General features: G+C 43.6%; 1 protein-coding gene across 9 annotated transcripts in view; it reads left to right on the forward strand.

The window, feature by feature from the left end:
- Positions 1–20,296, forward strand: part of TJP1 (tight junction protein 1) — a 324,709-nt gene that overhangs the window by 282,155 nt on the left and 22,258 nt on the right. For all 9 annotated transcript variants that reach the window (XM_077918885.1, XM_077918886.1, XM_077918887.1 and 6 more), the window contains 11 exons: positions 4,398–4,540; positions 6,159–6,264; positions 7,620–7,770; positions 8,402–8,510; positions 9,570–9,789; positions 10,241–10,425; positions 12,064–12,159; positions 14,145–14,227; positions 15,750–15,960; positions 16,659–16,759; positions 18,852–19,208. In XM_077918885.1, the coding sequence (XP_077775011.1) occupies positions 4,398–4,540; positions 6,159–6,264; positions 7,620–7,770; positions 8,402–8,510; positions 9,570–9,789; positions 10,241–10,425; positions 12,064–12,159; positions 14,145–14,227; positions 15,750–15,960; positions 16,659–16,759; positions 18,852–19,208 (1,762 nt within the window). The remainder of the gene's footprint in view (positions 1–4,397; positions 4,541–6,158; positions 6,265–7,619; positions 7,771–8,401; positions 8,511–9,569; positions 9,790–10,240; positions 10,426–12,063; positions 12,160–14,144; positions 14,228–15,749; positions 15,961–16,658; positions 16,760–18,851; positions 19,209–20,296) is intronic.

Raw genomic sequence — 20,296 nt, forward strand, 5'->3', positions numbered from 1 at the left:
TTTTTAAGTGCCTGCTGAAAAGATTTCTATTCTGCCAGGCCTGTGCCAGCAATTAAGAATACATCATTCCACAATGGTTAATTGATGTCTGTTTTTAAATTTTTATGGTTTTATTTTTTATTGCTGCAAACAGCACTGACATTTTTAATGATACAACTATACAAATATTCTAATAAATGAGCGGGCAGTGGGGAAGTCCCTGGGTGCTGTTTGTGAGCCTCAGCCTTGTCCTCTTCCTGTCTTCTGGCTTTAATGGACTCTTACCTTCAAAGGCCTGAGACAGGCATCTAGAGACAGCTTTTTAGACTTGATCTGAGACTCATTTGTAGAGATACTGATAACCATGGTTTATTGGTAATTGCTGCTATTGCAGAGCTGTGTTTTTGTGCTGTAAAAATTCTGTGTTCAGGATTGTTCAGTATTTTTTTAATTTGATATTTGAGTTGTTATCCATTTCAGAAGGTGATCTATAAAACTGAAATATTTTTTAAGTCTCTTCATCTGTCTTGATTCCTTTCAGCTTTTTGCTCTATTTAGGTGCTTTATTAGAAATTGGCATCTAGCTCTCCACTGCTGGAGACACGAAGCTGGGCTAGATGGCTTGTCTTGGGAAAGGCAGTTCTTGTGGGTGTTCAGAATTATCATCTGTGGCAGAACCATTTTTTGGAAACCATCTCCTCCAGTAAAAGAGCTTTTGCCCACCAGTCCCAAAAGGCACCCGTGAGGTTTCACACAGACTTATGAAAGAGGCAGAAAGTGTTCTTGTGGACAGGGCTCAGGTGCCATTCACATTCTTGTGACACTGGGAACATACAAGGATTAAATGGGGAGTGTTGTGTGTCTGAATTGTGTGCATTTGATTGGCAGGACGGAAATTTGTTAAGAAATGAGCTGCCACTGATGAAACAAACATGAAGCTGACTTCACTTTTTGTGACTGAAGGTTATTTTAAAATGCTGCAGCATTAAGCATCCTTTTTATATATAAAAAAACCCTTCCTGACACAGCACAGATGTTAGAAGTAAAAGCAATACTGGCAGAACACATACACAGCGAAATAACACCTTTGATGACTCATGGGAAATGCAGCTGTAATTTTTAACAGCATTCTGTCACCCAGGAACAATGAGAGTGTCAAGACACTTCATGTATCTTAAAAACTGGGAAAGCTGAATGCTTACTAGAAAGTTCAAAAAATTGGGATGAGCTGCCATTCTTGCGTTGGGGGGGGGGGACTTTGACTGCATCTTTATTTTCCTTGTTGAAAGCTATACCTTGCCTTTCTGATTTGGGGCTTCCTTGTCCAGTGCATTTGGGAAGGAATTGAACCACTATTCTAGTACTGTTTACCTGCAAGAGTCTACCATCTTGTTCCTTAATTTACCTCAGTCATTCTTACTGTTGTAGCCAAAGGCCATAAAAACCATGACAGTAAAAGAAAAAAGAAATTTTCAAAGCATATGCATGGTGGGGTTTAAAAAAATGAACTTTCCAACCTCAACGTATGTTTCTAAGAGGCACAGTGGCTTAGTTCACGAATGGGTGCAGCCAAACATCTCATTTCCCTCCTTCACTTCCTTTGTTTGTGCACATCACAGTTAGTCATTAACATCTGAACTGGGGTACAGACTATATTTTGCTTTGCTTTCCTGTCACAACAAAATTATGGTTTACGTGAGAGCAAGGAAATGAGGGAGAGAATTGGAAGTGTGCAGTGGCTGAGGGGGAAAGAGTGAGCCCCACGTTCAGGCACAAATAGCCAAACCATGGTTTGCAGTTGGATGCATGGAGCTGCCAGTGATGTACAGGAACTGTCAGCTGCTTCCCATTCATTCCTTTGTGGAAGGTTCTTACTGTTGGTATCGGGGTGCCTGCTTTCCGGCAGTCCTGCGATGCACTTCCTCTCTGTGACATTGTCAGATTGAAGGTATGAAAGCAAATGGACTGTGAAGTCATGACTTCCCAAATGTCATTCACATAAATAACATCAAATAATTACGAGGCTGTGAAGAGGTGGGTGGAAGAGAAGAGGCTGAGGTCGATAAAGTACTGTTAGACAAAGCAGTACTTCACGCTTCAATATTTTAAGAAATCACTTAGTTGTACAGCTTAAGGACAGCAGCCATCACACTTTCACCTGGGAAGCAAGCAACCCAGCCAAACCTGGAAGAGTGCATGGTTGCAAAGTAAGGTTTGGCAGCCTACAGTCAGTAGACCAAATCTCACCACCTGAGAGATGCTCTGGGTCCCTTTTCGGTTAGTGATCTTCAACCATTCTTCTGCATTAAAGATAAGGGAGCCCAGGCCTCCATTGCATCAGCTGAAACAAGCAAGCAAATGCAGTGAACCCATTGGCATGACTCCCTTTTTAGGTTTGTGTGGGTTCTAGCACACAACCTGAAGACAAATGTTCTAGATTAAAGGATAGGCTTGCCCATGGGAGAGGGCTGTAGCTTCCCCCATTTTCAAGCAGCCAGGTTCACCTCCCTACTTCCAACAGCCAAGATAGTATTTTAAGCAGGCCTGGAAAGACACCCAACCTCCTTTCTTTGAGATCCACCACAAATAAGATGATTTATCTGAAGGAACTAGAGACTACCACTTTGCTGAAGCTAAACAGGTCTGAGTCTGCTCAATGCTTGGATAGAAGACCTGGGAACCTCGGGTTCCATTGTGGTATATGCTTAAGAAACAAAAAAAAGGTGAATAAATGCTGAGCTTGGTAGTCTAGTTGTGGGATTCATCTCTAAGGCAGCTTTGTGTGTTTTGCGTAAAGCAAGCTGAAGTCCAAAAATTAGATGGTTGGGTTGGAGAGGGAGTTGGGAGTCAAAAGAGGCATCAGATGTTGGGTCCTCCTTTTAGATTTCAGTAGCTACAATAATTCTATGTGCAGTTTCTCCAGTGGAACCACATGCAGCAAAAAGAATGAGGACCGTTCAGAAATGCAGCCCTGGGGTAGATGATGTGTGTGCCCCCCCCCCCCCCGCAGTCCCCCGAGCAATGTGACAAAGCTTACTTTTGTAATGATGATGTCATGCTATGTGTGTCCCTACTTCAAGAGCAGTAGCAATGTAGGGTTTGAGCAAAGAACCATGCAGCAGGATGGGGCTGGGACCCCAGTATGTTTAACTGCAAACTGTGGAAGAGGAAGTGACCACAACATTGTGCTGTGGTTTTTGTATTTCCTTGTGTTTATTATAATGGATTTTGCCTATAAACGTCACTTCTTCTAGCTGTTAAGCATTTAGCATTTGTTTTCAAAATCGCAAGGCGTTCCTGCATGAAGTGCTTTTTCTTCGATGTGTATACAGTATTAATAACATTGTCGCATAGTCTTTGGGTTCTTTAAACGTCGAATCAAATAATTGGTGCTTAGTATTTGAATGCCTCCCCACCGTGCATGATGATGAGGATGATAATAATAATAAAATAATAATAATAATAATAATAATAATAATAATAATAATAATAATAAAGTTTATTATTTATACCCCACCCATCTGGCATAACTTGGTGGCAGCTCTGTTCCTCTTCAGAAAAACTGCTGTGTTTACAAAAGCTGTGCTTGACTTCAGGCCCGGCCATCCAACCAATGACTTACTGCTGTTTGCAGTCTGGATATTGAGGCAGCGGTGCCATCTAGCTGTAGCAGATTGATTGCATGGTGGCAAAGAAAGCACTTCGTCTCTCCTTTCGGGAAATTTGCTAGTCATTTATGGTGGGGGACAATTGTATCAGCATATCAAAACAAGTATTGTTTTCTCTTATTTAGTTACTCATTATATCTAAGTTAGGTTTGGCAGGGGGTGGGAAGTAAATCTGTGTGACTTTCTAAAAATGGTTTGTTCTGTATATCCTCCAAAGGAGAACAGGGTTTCTCCCATTTTTCCTAACGCAATCCTGTGATGTAAGCTGGACTTGAGAGACAAGCCTGCTCCAGGGTCACCCAGTGAGCTTTGTGGCTGAGTGGGAATTTGAGCCTGCAGAGTTCCAGCTTCTCTCACAGGAGCCATTTCCCAGCCCCCTTGACACTGTCTCCTTAACCCAGCAGTGGGGAACCTGGGCGGGCGGTGGGGGAGCTCCAGATGCCGCTGAACAACAATTTCCACCATCCCTGACCCACTGACCATGCTGTCTGGGACTGTTCGGAATTAGATCCCAGAAACATTTGGAGTGAAACAGGTTTGCCAAAGTGAGGTCTGTAGCAATTAGTGCCTGCATCTCTGAGGATCTCGCCTAATCTGTGCTAGACATTTCCACAGGAAATCCTCAGAGCAATGTCACCTGCATACTATTTTTATGACGGGTGTAATCTACAACTACTTGATTCTCTAGATTTCCTTGGTGGAATTACTGTTGAAGATTTTTAAATGAAGTTTTGTTTTTTCTTGGTTTAGTCTCCGAAGTAGAGATGATGAACGAATAGCAAAGCCAGGAGCAGTCTCCACACCTGTGAAAAATGTAGAGGAACCCACAATTTCCAAATCACTGGAAGAATCTGTAACGGAGAGAAATGATAAGCAGACTCCGCCACTTCCTGGCAAGTATTAAGGCAACTTCCTGGTTAAATTGACTAGGATTTCTTCAGTCACTTGTGTTTTAAACCAATTCAGTCTGCATGTGAGGTTAAGCAATCATTCTGAAGCAAAAACATACTCAGCATTTTTAGATGACCTGCATCTTTGAGGCATTCCTTCATGGGGTAGAGAAAGGGTGAAGGGCTGCACCTCAGGGGTAGAACATCTGCTTTGCATGCAGAACATGCCAGGTTCCATCTCCAGGTTAGGGCTGAGAACGTTCGGTCTGATGGACCAACTGTCTGGATTTCTATAAGGCAGTAGCATCCTATGCCTCTTTTAAGATGGTCTTTATCATGTACAGGTTTTTAAGTATACACACTTTAAAAAAATAAATCTGCTTGATCAATCAGGTCATGCTTTTAGTTGATCAACAGTTGTAAAAATAGATCAGTTTAATTTATTAAGTGTTGCAACCCCTGGTATGTATAGCTATACTACCGTACTGCAGCAGTTGAGGGATTTATTTATTTATTTATTTATTTACTTCCCATCCTTTTCCTAAGGTCCCCAGGACAGGTTACAAGATTAAAACACAACATTAAAAAACAGTTTAAAACAATAAAAAGTGGGTCCTAAAAACATACACCTCAAGTGTCAATAGGCCAGGTAAAGAAGTGTGTCTTCCTCATTCTCCAGAAGCTGCGTAATGAAGAGGCCAGGCACACCACTGTGAGGAGGGAGTTTCATAGCTTAGGGGCCACCACTGAGAAGGCCCTCCTAGGCTGCTGCCTGCCCTCTAAAAAGTGCTCATGACTTTAAATATAAAATCGGATTTTTTTTCTTCTATTCTAATTAGCTGCAACTCAAGTTGGGCTTACCCCATTTGAAAAAAATATATTAATTCCTCCTGTTTAAAACCTATAGTTCCAGCACCACTGCTTCCCTGCCCACAGCACTTAAAAACATCTCATTGTACAGTTCAGATAATACTTAACTTATCTCTCTCCTGCATGATGCCGCTCGAAGTGGATCGCTTTTTGCTATACCTTGCCGCATGGCTCTGTGCACTCCTGAAATATATTTACCTGGTTCCCTGCTATCTTGGGTTTAAGACATCCTTTAACTATAATTCACCTTTTTATGCAACCACATTAAATACTGTACATTATAAATTAAAAATTCTAGTACATTAAAAATAAATGTATTACTTCCCAGTCTGTCCTCTTAAATACATAATTGTATAGAACAGCATTTGCCAGCCTGATGCTCTCCAGATGTTTTGGACCCCTGCTTTCGGCAAGGAGCAGTATCTTTACCGGCCTCACACCTAATGATACATCTCTGATGTCAGGTACAAGGCAGATGGGTGTAGAAGTTTGGCAGGCCTTATTTGGCTGACAGTCTGGAGGCTCCCCACCGTTGCCTTAGGCACAGCTTAGAGGCAGAAATAAAGATGTGTTAAATCTTGATAAAATTATAAAGGATCAAACTGAGGACTTAAAAGCACTGTATTGTCCCCTGTTCTTCCTGAGATTGGATCTGAATGAATTTTGCAAAGGAGCAAGCCAAGTCATACCTGTATTTGTGTGTGCTTTTAAAATGCATTTTGTTCAATCTTCTTTTGTGCTTTCTAAACAGAACCAAAACCAGTCTATGCACAGGCGGGTCAGCCAGATGTGGATTTACCCGTTAGTCCATCCGATGGCCCTCTTCCAAACTCAACCCATGAAGATGGAATGCTTCGGTAATGGAACTCTTGCTTTTCCTTGTCTTTCACCAGATCAGCATGGGCAATGTCAGTTGTGTATCTGCCCCCTGACGGATCCGCCTGGTGGGGGGATCTGTGGTTCTGCAGATAGCCTTGGATTCCAGCTCCTGCTAGTTCCACACAGCATGCCCAGTGGTGAGGAGTGATAGAAGTTGTGGTCCAGCAAAATATGGAGGGCCACAGGCTCACCTAGCACAGTGTTTCTCAAACTTGGGTTCCCAGCTGTTTTTGGACTACAACTCCCATCATCCCTAGCTAGCAGACCCAGGGATCAGGGGTGATGGGAGTCCAACAGCACCTGGCCTAGTGGCTGCAGTTTGCTGAGCCAGTGTCTTCAACCTACAGTTTCATCAGGAAGTTTTTGTGCTTCCAATACTGGAGGACCCCCTTCCCCCCAGTTAGCTTAGCTACAGTTGCCATGATTTCCTTTAATGGTCACTCCACGCATTATGTAGAAGCAAGGCTGGTTCTTCCACTAAATCACACTCTGTAGGAAGCTGAAATCCATCCTGGCTTTATTGAGCATACCTGTATAATGCAAGTGTTTTATCTTGTTCACATTGCATGCTATGTATCCAAAACATAAATGTGTACAGAGGACCTATGCACTTCTGACAAACCCTCCCTTGCTCACTAAACCATCACTCAATGATGGTGTCAAAGGCAGGTCAGTGAGCAAGCTGTTAACATGCAAGTGAAGCAAACCTAAGATGGAGAAGGATCACGGCTCTGTGGCAGAGCACCAGCTTTGCATGCAGAAGGTCCCACGTTCAACCCCCAGCATCGTCAGATAGGCCTAGGAACGTCCTCTGTCTGAAACCCGAGAGAAGCATTCGCAGGCACTGTGCACAGTAGGATGGACCAAGAGTCTCACTTTGCTTAAGGCAGCTTCCTATGTTCCTCTTGGGAGAAATAGAAGTAAAATGGCTGTTCTTTTTCCACACCACATTTTAAGCACCCATTGTTGGCCCAGGATCCTGATTTAAGGAGGCAGCTGGCATTCAGTGGAGAGGGTTGGGCAAGACCAGATTCCCAGGTACTCTAGAACAAAACAGCTCCCACATTCCTAGTAAGTAATCATGAGCTGTCTTTTAAAATAGCATAATCTGTGGCCTATTTCCATTTTGCACCTGGAAAGTTACACAGCCTAATTTTATAACTGCCTGAAACAGGTGCAAACATAAAGGATGCCTGAAAATGGGTGGTGCTAGGATAGAAGGGCTTTTGACAGCATTTCAGAGTACATAAAGAAACTGGAAATGTAAAGGTTTTGTGGTGAGGGATGGGCTGGCAAGAGACAGTTATTAAACAATATTTCCTAATCCGTGCAGGCCAAGCATGAAGCTTGTGAAATTCAAAAAAGGAGACAGTGTGGGCTTGCGGCTGGCTGGTGGCAATGATGTCGGGATATTCGTAGCTGGTGTTCTAGAGGATAGCCCTGCTGCCAAAGAAGGCTTGGAAGAAGGAGATCAGATTCTCAGGGTAGGTGGCAATCTTGAATATTAAGGTGATGATGATGATGTAGATTTATATAGCACGCCATCAATAAACATTCCCTGGGTGGCTTGCAGGAAAATAGTAACAAAGTAACAAACTAAGAATAAAAAACAATAAAAAAATAATCCTTGCATGGAGGTAGCACACAATTTCTAAAACTAGGTTTCTGAAACGTAAAGGTAAAGGACCCCTGGACAGTTAAGTCCAGTCAAAGGCAGCTATGGGATGTGGTGCTTCAGGCTGAGGGAGCCGGCGTTTGTCCACAGACAGTTTTCCAGGATATGCGGTCAGCATGACTAAACCGCTTCTGGCATAGCAGTTTAAATCAAAAGTTCTTCACCTAGTGCCAAAATACCCCAAAGAAGGTACCAGGCAGGCCTTTCTAGGGAATATGCCACTACCAAAAAGGTACCCAGAGCAGGGCGTTCAAAGATGGTCTTAAGGTTTGGCTGTGGAGAGTTCTCAACATGATTTGCTTAGGAGAAAGAGACTATAAAGTTCATGGCACATGTGCTACGAGATACAAACATAGTAATGCAACTAGAGAGAATGTCTAGATGCACACTTGGGTTCTGTCAACTGCGTAGTAACTTTTTGAACTGTTGCTTTGCACCAGGTAAATAACGTAGACTTCACAAATATCATCAGAGAGGAAGCAGTACTGTTTCTGCTTGACCTCCCTAAAGGGGAAGAGGTAACAATTTTGGCACAGAAGAAAAAGGATGGTAAGTAACTGCCTTTTAATGAAAGGACAAAAACTATTTTGATAGACTCTCTTGGATAATAATCAAAAGAGAGCTGTCCCCAACACCGTGGATTGGCAGCAGTGGGGCTTCCTTATCCAGGTCACTTCTTTTAAAGGCTACAGTATCTGCAATCTAATACTCTTGTCTGAGTCATTGGCATTAATTAGTCCAAGGTAGTAGGCAGCAGCAAAACAGAACCAAGCTACAACATTCCTTGCCTATACCAGGTGTGTGCACACTTCAGGCTTGTGGGATCTGCTTTGTGTGAATGGAAAATGGTAGAGTAATGGTAAGCCCATTACTTAATAAACCCCATGATGCACTTGGCAGACCTGAACGTTTAAGTATAATCTACACCAGAGTTCCTTCAAAATGGGGACTCTAGCTTTCTGATTTTGCACTGGAGTATTTCTGATCCTTATTTGTGGTGTATTTTGTATTTTGTTTTATAACTTCATTATTAATTTTATGCTGTTCAACACATCATTTTTTCTTAATGCTAATGGTATAGACATTTTTGCAAATAAATAAAATTCAGTCCTGTCAGCTTATTCCTGTAGCTTAATGAATTGGTACATTGCTACACACCCGAGAAATTAGCTTTGTTGTGCTCCCAATTCAGTGCGCCTGGCATTGAAGTGTCTCAAGAGTTCCAAGCATGTTTACTTGGGATCTTTGTTCATCCCTGACCACGGGTACATGCTGGTACTGCAATACAAATGAGTTCTCGAGTACATTCTGATAGTGCTGAAAACCATCATGCCTTTTGCCATTTTCAGGTTTTTTAACCATCTGCAGTAGGGATGGGGATCCTGTGGCTCTCCAGATATTGTTGGACTCCCGTCAGCCTTGGACAGCATGACCAGTGGTCAAGGATTATGGGAAATGTAGGCTAGCAACAACTTGGGGAACCACAGGTTCACCACTCTGACCTACAGAATTCAGCTTATTCTCAAATCAATAATAATTTTGATTCAATAATAGTTTTCTGTAAGTGCTAGAAAGCATTAAGTTTGTGCTTTTATTCCATTCTTGCAGTTTATCGGCGCATTGTGGAGTCAGATGTAGGAGATTCATTTTATATAAGAACTCATTTTGAATACGAGAAGGAATCTCCCTACGGGCTTAGCTTCAACAAAGGAGAGGTGTTTCGAGTGGTGGATACATTATACAATGGCAAGCTTGGATCCTGGCTGGCTATTCGGATTGGCAAAAATCACAAAGAGGTGGAAAGAGGCATTATACCCAACAAAAACAGGTATTTCAGAATAGCTCTTGGAGAAGCGTTTATTTGGCTGAACGGCTAAGCTTTTGTAAACCTGCATTGTGCTGAACTTCTTGGATGGAATTGCTGAAACTTCAGACTAGTTAATTTAAGAGTTTTGCTTTAGAACATCAATTTGCAAACTTCAAGCTCCCAGAGCTGCAATTCAGAGTACATATGCAAGGTACAGATTTGCCCTTGATAAGCATAACTGTATTTTGAATGTGTGAAGATGAAGCATTGGAGATGCATGCAGCTCTTTCAACCTATAGGGCAAACAGCAGAATCTTTTTTGGATTTAACCATTTTGCTTTGCCTGGAACCAAAGTTGGCATGTGAATTGGCACATGCACAGAAAAGCCTTGGAAACTCGGGTCTAGGAGCTAAGTGAGGCTGCTGTTTCCCCCCAGTCTCAGTGTTCATTGTCATTGTTTCTTCCACACAGAGCTGAGCAGCTGGCTAGCGTGCAGTACACCCTTCCAAAGACAGCTGGTGGGGACCGTGCAGATTTCTGGAGGTTTCGGGGCCTACGTAGCTCGAAAAGAAATCTCAGGAAAAGCAGAGAGGACCTTTCTGCCCAGCCAGTTCAGACCAAGTTTCCTGCATATGAGAGAGTTGTTCTTCGAGAAGGTGGGGGTTCAAAGGAAATGGAAATGTTACTGTGATTAGCATTGTTCAGGGTTTGTGTTTGGAAGGAGGGGAAAGGAAATGGCTTGGCATATAGAACGTTAGCATAAGGGTGAAGGAGCAGTTGGAGAGAGCATGAAGAGATGGTGATGGTGATGATGATGATGATGATGATGATGATGATGATGATGATGATTACAACTGCAGTTCTAAAGAGCCTGAAAGTTTCTAAGCAGTGTACACACATTAAAAGATAAGTTTCTACCTACAAGACTCTTAATCTAATGGACATGATACAAAAGGAAAAGGGAGTTTGGAGGGAATATGAAAGCAAGCGTTAGAGCTGCTGTTCCCTCCTTAGCCAACAGCTGGGGTTGTTTGCCAGACAGAAGTGAAAAGTTGGAAGATGTGGACAATAGAAGGGATTAGTTGTGTAGGAGTGGGTTTAGAGTATTTCCACTAACTGATTGCATTCATCCCAGACCTCAGCTTGCTCAAGTAAACACTTTTATTCCCTAGGCCAGTCCCCAACCTAACTAATGCCTGTGATGTTTCCTTTCCAATCTTCCAAAGAAATGGCTTGCCCTTCTGATGTTTTTGTTTCAACCCATTGTTTCAAACTCCTAACCCAGAAGGGCAAACCTTCTTTCTCCTGTTCTGTGACACTGCCTTGCATCTTTTCCCTATAAAAGTGTACTGTAAAGGTTTGGTGGTTCATACCTCAGTAATGGACAAATTCCCCTTGGCTCTATAATGGAACCAGCTCTGAATGTGTGATCCTTCTTTGGTAAGCTCTGAGAGAAAAGCTTGCCTGATTTCCCCACCACCTAATTCTCTTCAGCTCATAGCGTTGGCATATGTGTGCTGACAGTGTAACACCTGGGTGCCTTGTTATATTGCCCTTGCGGGGAATGGTTGATTGGTTTCACCTGCCCCAGTAGCAGCCATGGCAGGAATTCAAGCACATGCATGCCCTGAGCAAACTCTGCTGAGGCCAAGAGAGGGCTTTAGGTTGAAAAGTGGGGAAACAGCCTCCTAACGCCCTTGCAAGAAACAGTCAGGATAATTGGCTGACCCAGGTAGAGGGGACACTTTCCAAACAAAAGGCTGCTTGGTTGGGTGGACTTGGTCACATAAGATTACAGTAATCAACTAGAGCTTGTTTCATCATTAATTGGCACTTAACATTAAATAACTTTGGTGCCTACTAAACAGCAGCTGACTTCTAGCACTTCTTCTGCCAGCTAGTGTTTTTTGTAAAAGTAAACATCTTTAAATGTCAGAACTCGTAGCACACTAAGATTGACATTACTGTCAGTTGTTGTTCTTGTTGTTGTTGTTGTTGTTATTGTTATTTAAAAGATGACTGACTACTCCCAATACTCCCCTGCCGTGAATCTGTTATTGCCCCCCCCCGATCTCCCTAGTATGTGCCTTTTGAAAGAAAAAAATGTGTCCAGACCCACTTTTGTGTTTCCGCCGCACCCACTTTGCCATGTGTCCATGCAGGTTTAGCCATGGGTCAGTGCAGCCCTTGGCATGAAAAACAGCCATCCTCACTCAAAGCCATCAAAGAATGTCTTGGTAGTTTTTTTGGTTTTTGTTTAAAGAAGACTTACTATGATTTCCCTTTAATTCCAGCTGGATTTCTCAGGCCTGTAACAATCTTTGGACCAATTGCAGATGTTGCACGGGAGAAACTGGCAAGAGAAGAACCAGATATTTATCAGATTGCAAGTAAGCACCTTGCCTGTCTTCTACGTCCTGTTTTCCCAGCTAAACCCCCTCCTGCTTACAGGTGCAGACCAAAGTTTTAAAACAATTCCTGGGATTAGAGAGGATTGATTTGTTTACCTGTTTACCACTTATATGCCAAAATGGCTTCTAAGCCATTAATTACTTTAAAATCAATACATAATGAAAATAAGCAGTAGCAAATCCATGGGGGAATTAAAGCATTCTTAATTAAAATATACAATAAAGCCATTTAAAAGCATAACTATTGGAACAGTTAAAAAAACCTTTTAAAATAAAATCACAAGGTCAGTTCAGGACAGTGCTTGCTTAAACAGGTGTGTCTTCAGGAGCCGGTGGAATGCCAATGCTGATGGGGCCCCTCATATTTCAGCACGGAGGGCATTATGCAATCCTGGTGGCACATTGTATATGAGGAGACAATGACTTGAGAGCATAGATGAGAAGTTTGCGCTCTCTTATGCCAATATTTAAATGGTGATGAAACACCCAGGCAGGTTAAATGAGGTCTCTGTATTATCAGTGGCTTCCTCATTTATGTGGCAGAAAAGACTTTTAAAATATAACACACATGAATATCTAGATGTTGTAAATGCTCTGACATTGGAAACAACGCTGCTTTATTGTGTCAGACCATTCACAGTCTTGCCTGCTGCTGACTACCAGAGAACCAACAGCTCTGCAGATGTTACTGGACTTCAACTCCCATCATCCCAGACCATTTGTCATGTGGACTGGGGTTGATGGGAGATGGAGTCCAAAAGTGTCAAGAGAGGCATAGCTCCCCACACCTGGTCTACTGTAACCAACAGCACCAGGTTCTCTGACAGAGGTGTTTCCCCATACCTGTTCCTTTTTAAGTGCTGGTGCTGGGAAAAGAACACAGGGCCTTCTGCACACAAAGCATGTGTTCCACCACCAAGCTGTTAATCAGCAGCTCAAGCTGTCTCTGCAAGAAGATGTGTGGTTCAGAGTAAAGCTGGTGTGTTTCCCATAGTTTTCTTGCACATTCAGCTAGACCTGGGAGATATATCATCATATTGCCCAGGACCAGTATGAGGAACAGACCGTGATGTCGGCTTCTCTCAGTGCTATATTGCTGGTGAATCCGCCACCGCTCCTGAGTCCCTCTACTAGCAGAGGCTGCTGGAGGGAGTCAATAGAGGGACTCGAGCAGTGGTGGTTGCACCAGCGATATATCAGAGAGAAGCTGACATCCCACTTTGCCCTCATACTGCGCGGAGGGAGAAAAAAGCTGTATTGGTGAGGCGCCGATACAGCTTGTTCCTCCCTCTGTGTCTTTAAACTGCTCGATTGAGGAGTGTGCAGCTGCCCTTGCCTCAGTCAAGCAGTTAAAGCTGGTGGGGGGGGGGCTCCGTGAAACTGCTCAGCTGAGGGGAGTGTGGTTGCTGCTCCCTGCAGTGAGCAGGTAAAGGAGCCCCGGTGCTGCCCCCGTTCATGGGTTCCCTCCCCCCAGCTGAGCAGCCCAAAGCAGCCCCAGTGCTCCTGCTGAGCAACAAGAGCACCAGGACTGTCTCAGCTGGGGGGGGGGGGCAGTCCCTCCTCCCAGCTGAGCGGCACAAACAAGCTGCATTCTCCCATGAGCCTTGGTGAAACTGCCTCAGCTCTTGAGGTGAGAGCTGGGGCAGTTTTACCCAGTGTCCTGCGGGCAGAGGCCACTGAATCTTGTTTTTTCAACATTGCGGTATATCGCCAAACCATGATGTTTGGCTGGCAATACACCCTGATGTTGAAAAGCTGATATTGCCCAGCCCTATGCTAAGCACCCCAGAATGCATAAGCAATACTGTTCTGCCCTTACCATGAAAGAAGTGACTTTGGAAAATGATGTTTGAAAACGAGGGAGAAGATTTTCAAAGAATAAATTTTATAATCTTGTTTCAGTCAGTAAAAATGTTCCATGTAACTGACCCACAGCTGTTGATTAACTGTTTTCTCTTTAACAGAAAGTGAACCAAGGGATGCTGGTACAGACCAGCGTAGTTCGGGCATTATTCGTCTGCACACAATCAAACAGATAATTGACAGAGTAAGTGAGTAAATGCTCATTTGTATGTTTCTTGTGGGTCAACAGGTATTGTAGTGCCTTTCATGCAGGGACACAGAAGATGATAAAACCATTTTAAGGAACACATTAGCCACCAATTACTGAAAGTATGGGAAATGCAAGACATGGTATGGCAAGGTGTAATTTAGACATTGCTGCTGCAGTGTGAAAGCTGTGTCTCTGTGGTTTCACCCATGAAGATGCTAGGATGAAATGCCACACACAGCCATGTGGTGGGGATTCCTTGCCAAGTGCCCATCTCCCCAGATCCTGGCAAGAATTGCGTGGCCAGGTCCTGTGCAATTGTCCTGCCCCCTCCCCCAGCCTGGTGCCTTCCCGGTGTGTTGGACCACAGTTCCCACCAGCCTCCTCTTTCCACACCCTGGACCTCCCAGTTTGCTACAGCTTGCTGGCTGAGCTTTGGATTTGGCACCTCAGCTTCCCGCTTGCTTGCTTCCTTTTTGGTGTTCTCTGACCTTCATATGAGGTTCAAATGTAGTTCTTTGTAAATTTCAAAGAAAAATGCCAGTGGTCTCCTTCCAGGTTCAGCAAATGGTATCCTTCCAAAGTGCTTTTTACTCATGTGTGCTCGCATGTTCATTGACTAGCTAATCCTCTCTGCAGAAAGAACAAAACTGCCACTTGTGCTAAATGTTAAAGAAAACCCCTCTTCTGTCCACTTGCTAAATATGCAGGATAAGCGTGGTATAGATTTTTGAGGACCTACAACACTAAATCCTTGACCTGCTTAATAAATTATGCTTCAGATAGAATTGAATTTCACACAGCAATCTGGAAAAAAGTAACCCGTATCTTAGTGTTTGTCTTAGAGAACTCTAAATTTTAAATATCTATAATGATGGTTAGGCTCAAACAAGAATCATAGAATCATAGAATCATAGAGTTGGAATAGACCACAAGGGCCATTGAGTCCAACCCCCTGCCAAGCAGGAAACACCATCAGAGCACTCCTGACATATGGTTGTCAAGCCTCTGCTTAAAGACCTCCAAAGAAGGAGACTCCACCACACTCCTTGGCAGCAAATTCCACTGTCAAACAGCTCTTACTGTCAGGAAGTTCTTACTGTCAGGAAGTTCTTACTGTCAGGAAGAAGATGGACTCAAAGCTTAAAATCATTCTGCTGTTTTATTGTTCTGTTCAACCTTTCTCAAAAATCCTTACATTTTCAGACCTCCCATATCTGCCTTTGTATTCTCTGTTGACTGCAGAATTAATCTTCAAGGTGTCCAGCTTCACTCTTCCCCCTGCCTCCCCTTTCCTGGTAATTGACTCTTCTACCTGCCTCTGGTTTTTCTGCTCTTGAATACAGCTGCAGATGTGAAAATAGTTTAAAATAATTGATTTTTGTGGAATCTGTTAGATTAAAGGTGGCAAGTTTGAAACCTAATGATGCGCACTTTTAGGAGGCTTTAGAGAACAGGTCAAGAGGCCTTGTTTTCCTGGGTTGTCTGATGGCTTTGTTCAATCTTTTCTGTTTCTCAGGACAAGCACGCCTTATTAGATGTCACTCCAAATGCAGTGGACCGTCTGAATTACGCACAGTGGTATCCCATTGTGGTGTTCTTGAACCCTGATTCAAAGCAGGGCGTAAAAACTATGAGGATGAGGCTCTGCCCAGAATCCCGGAAAAGTGCCAGAAAGTTATATGAGAGGGCCCACAAGCTACGGAAAAACAACCACCACCTCTTCACAGGTGAGGGCACCAGGACGGAGAAGAAGGCTGAGGAGGGAATGGGGAGGGAATGAATGAAACAATGCATTATTTTTTCTTTCACTATGTACTTACAACAAAATTTAATAGGGGATTGGACAAATTCATGGAGGATAATGGTTACTAGCCATGATGGCTGTATTCTGTCCCGACAGCCGGAGGCTGTAATGCTTCTGTATACAGTGGTACCTTGGGTTACAAACGCTTCGGGTTACATGTTTTCAGGTTGCAGACCACGGGAAACCCGGAAGTACCGGAAAGGGTTACTTCCAGGTTTCGCCGCATGTGCAGAAGCACTAAATCGCATCACATGCGTGTGCAGACGCAGCGCTGCAGGTTACGAACACAGCGGGTTGCGGACGTGCCTCCGTCACGGATTACATCCGCAACCCGAAGTTCCACTGTACAAGTTGTTGGAAGCCACAGGAGAGGGAAGTGCTCTTGTCTTCAGGTTCTGCGTGCCAATGGCCTGTCTAATCCAGCACCATCCTCTTACAGTGGCCAACTAGATGCCCATAGGAAGCCTGCAAGCTGGACTTGAGCACAAAAGCACTCGGCCCACTTGCAGTTCCCAGCAGCTGGCATTCAAAGACATTACTGCCCCAGACACAGTGCCATTTTCCATAGTTTTGGCGTTGTTTTGACAAAACCTCATTCAAACTCTGTATTCTTATTTTTAGCTACTATTAACTTGAATTCAATGAACGATGGCTGGTATGGAGCTCTTAAGGAAGCGATTCAGCAGCAGCAGAATCAGCTGGTGTGGGTTTCAGAAGGAAAGGTATGGAATCTATTTTTGGTTTTGTTTTCTAAGCTGTTGCAGTGTAGTGGTGACATTTAAATGGACCTGTCTGCCTTTTCATTTGGGGTTGATAATTTTGAATAAGTTATGGGAAGGTTTGTATTGGAATAATATGGGCAATATCTTATTCTCAGCTACATCTTCGGCATGGATTCATGAATTTCTTCTAGTGAGGCATCTCAAAGCAATTTATAGTGTAATAAAACATGTATTAAAGCAATTGCAGATACAGAAGCAATCTAAATACAAAAAACTTCATATAAAACAATTTTTAAAACCCAACAATAATTACATGCATAAAATCAGTTTCAAATCCAATGCAGATACAAACCTGAATAACATTATCCACTTAGAAGGCTGCTTGAAAGAGGAAATTATTCAAGCCTGTTGGTGCCTCTCTTGTGTGTGGATGGCACCATTTTGGCTACCTAAGGACTGGCACTTCCTCTGAACCTTAGAAAAAGAAGCAAATGATGTTTGCAGATTCCTACAATTCAGCTTTTGCAAGTGGTTGAATTATGCCTTCTCAGAGAGGCAAGAGTAGATACCGGTAATTGAGGGGCAAGGGATAGCTCTGTGAAGGGGACCCCTGGGAGAGTGCAGGATGTGTCTGTGCTGATCTCCATTGATCCCCTTGCAGCTCCTTGCTCTGTACAAACCCTTTTCTACCCCAAATGTTTGTCCTAGTATGGCGTAGCCTCCACTGCAGCATAGAATCCCTAAACTGTCTACATGCTTACCCTGTGCCTTTCTAGTGCTGACAGGCATTTCACTAGTTTCTGTGTATTATGTAAGACTTTCTTCTTTTCTTTTCTTTTCTTTTTTTGGGTGACTGTTAATATATATTGAACTGACATTTTCAGGGCAGCAATTCATTGCAATTCAAAGATCTGTCATGAGAAGTAATAGCTAATTTGCAATCCAATTGCTTTGAGTATAGCTGGGGTGATTTGTCATTCCAGTATTGGTTTACTTTTAATTTCATTCCCTGTGTTAGGACTACTTTGGGGGTTTTGAGTTCAGACAGTGTGTTGACCCTGCAAAATAAGGGACACAAACAAAGTAAACTTGAGCAACACGTAATCCTTAGCATTCTAAGTGTTTTTGAACTCTGAGCTTTACAAGGAAAGGTGCTGAGAACTAGCATTGAGAGCCAGCCTTGTTGTGTCCAGGGTGATGGATGACGCTTGCATCTTTTGTTGTTCAGAGCAAAGGAAAGGAAGAAAAGAGAAGAATAAGCTTTAATTAGATTACGCATGCTTAAGTCTTGCCCAGAACAATGGCTCATTAATTACAACTGGCCAGGATCCCATTCCAGGCACGTGACACCTTGAGCAGGAGAGGTGAGGTGGAGGGTGGGACAGAGGAAAGCCAAGATGAGACTTAAGAGTTGGTGACTGTAACCACCAGTCTGGTAGCAGGCAGCAAGGACAGCAAATGTGGGTTCTCTGTTGCTTTCCATGGCAGCAGCTGATACTTGGCAACTGGCTGAGGGGATTCTAGGAATCTGGGATAGGGGAAATTTACCTCCTTGCTCTGCCTTCACTGCACCAGTGTACAGGATGGAGGAGGAGGTGTCAGGTGTCATTAGCGCGCGCCCCCCCCCCCCGTTACCTTTCCTTATCTGTGGCCCAAATCCTGTCAGCTGATATTTTAGATCATGGAAATATGTTCATAAAAAAACAAACCATAAGGCTACACATCCTGGTAGGATCATAGGGACTGCCTTGTGCTAAGGTCAAGCCACTCCTCCTCCTTGCTCAGCCTTGTCATCACTGACTGACAGCGGCAGCTCTCCAGGGATTCAGGCAGGTTTTCCCCAGCCCTTCTTGGAGGCACCAGGGATCGAGCCCAAGGCCTTTTGCATGTGAAGCCTGTGCACTGTACAGCTGAGCTGAGGTCCCTCCTAGTGGTCTGTAACCTTTGAAATCTCTTTCTCTAAGATTCAGGTGCAAGCGAATTAATCTTCATTCTGCACAGAAAGACATGGTGTTAGAATTTAGAACAGCAACTCTTCCTCCCCCCCCCCCCCCGGCCATGTAAACACCCAACCCTCATGTGTTTGACACAGGCAGATGGTGCTACTAGCGACGACCTCGACCTCCACGATGATCGCCTGTCCTACCTGTCGGCTCCAGGCAGCGAGTACTCCATGTACAGCACAGACAGCAGACACACCTCCGACTACGAGGACACAGACACAGAAGGCGGGGCCTACACGGACCAAGAGCTGGACGAGACGCTCAACGACGATGTCGGCACTCCTCCTGAATCAGCCATTACGCGGTCCTCTGAACCCGTAAGAGAAGATACATCAGGGGTGCATCATGATAGTCAGGCATACGTTCCTTATGCTGCTGCTCAAGCTCAACCACAACCAAACCACCGGATAGAGTCTCCTGGGTTTAAAACAAGTGCTGCTCAACCGGTAAGGAAGAAATACTTGCCTGCAGGTTTTAAGCAATAAGATTACATACAAAGCCCAGCAATTTTCTCCCTTGGATGCGTAAAATGTGGTCCCAGTTGGTCTTCATAGCTTTTTGGTTTTTACTCTACCTTAGCCACTTACTTCTCCTTCTCAGTCCGTTTGTTTGTTTGTTTGTTTGTTTGTGCGCACAAACTGCATTGAGTGTTTAGGAGCATTGCCTTCTAAATGGTGCATTGAATAGCTATCATTTTGTTTTGCAAGCCCTGTGGGTCTCTACCATTTGAACACTGGATTCACATAGTTGGCATTTCCGTTGTTGAGGGGGGGCACATGCTCTTCAGTTGCCTTTTTAAAAAGAAATAAATAAAAGGATCAGCACTTTTAAAGAACATGACTCCCATGCTGGCTTCATGGTACAAGAAAGTCTGGCAACTAGTATTAGCAGAGACTCTAACCCCAGAAATAAGAATAGCAAAGGAAATGAAAACAAGACACCTTTTCAGTAATCGGTACTGCAGGGAAATATTATAGAATTATTTGGCTGGTACGACTGTATAGTGCACACAATTTCACCACAGGATGGGAAGTATGATATTGCAAGATTCATGTCTCTGAGAATGGGTTCCTGTTGTTTCAGGTTGGTTGGTTGGTTTATTGGAGAATCATTTTTAAAAGGAAAGATAAAGAATAGTAATAAAATGATCAGCACTTTTAGAAGAACATGAGATTGTTTCCCACCTCTCCCCATCAAAAAGGAAATTATTTGGAAAAAGATGGAAATTCAGTTTAAAAATAACCATGGTGCCTGTTCAAGAGTTGGGCATGAGCCCTCTAAGAAGGAATCCACTTTAGCCTTATATGAATTCCAAATGAATTTTGTCTCCTAGCTAGAGGCCTCTAGAATGATTCAAAGGAGTAGACAACATGGCGCCCTCCCAATGTGGTCGGACTCCAGAGAGGTGGTGGGACGCAGATGTCACGCACTTGCAGGTGGAGGCCACTGAAGTGGCTCAATTAAGGAATAAGAAATGGGCCCTTTGGACATGGTTGGACTGAACCTCCCATCAGGTCCAGTCAGCTTGGCAAGT

Source organism: Podarcis muralis, chromosome 14 (assembly GCF_964188315.1).
Source record: "Podarcis muralis chromosome 14, rPodMur119.hap1.1, whole genome shotgun sequence".
NCBI lineage: Eukaryota > Metazoa > Chordata > Lepidosauria > Squamata > Lacertidae > Podarcis > Podarcis muralis.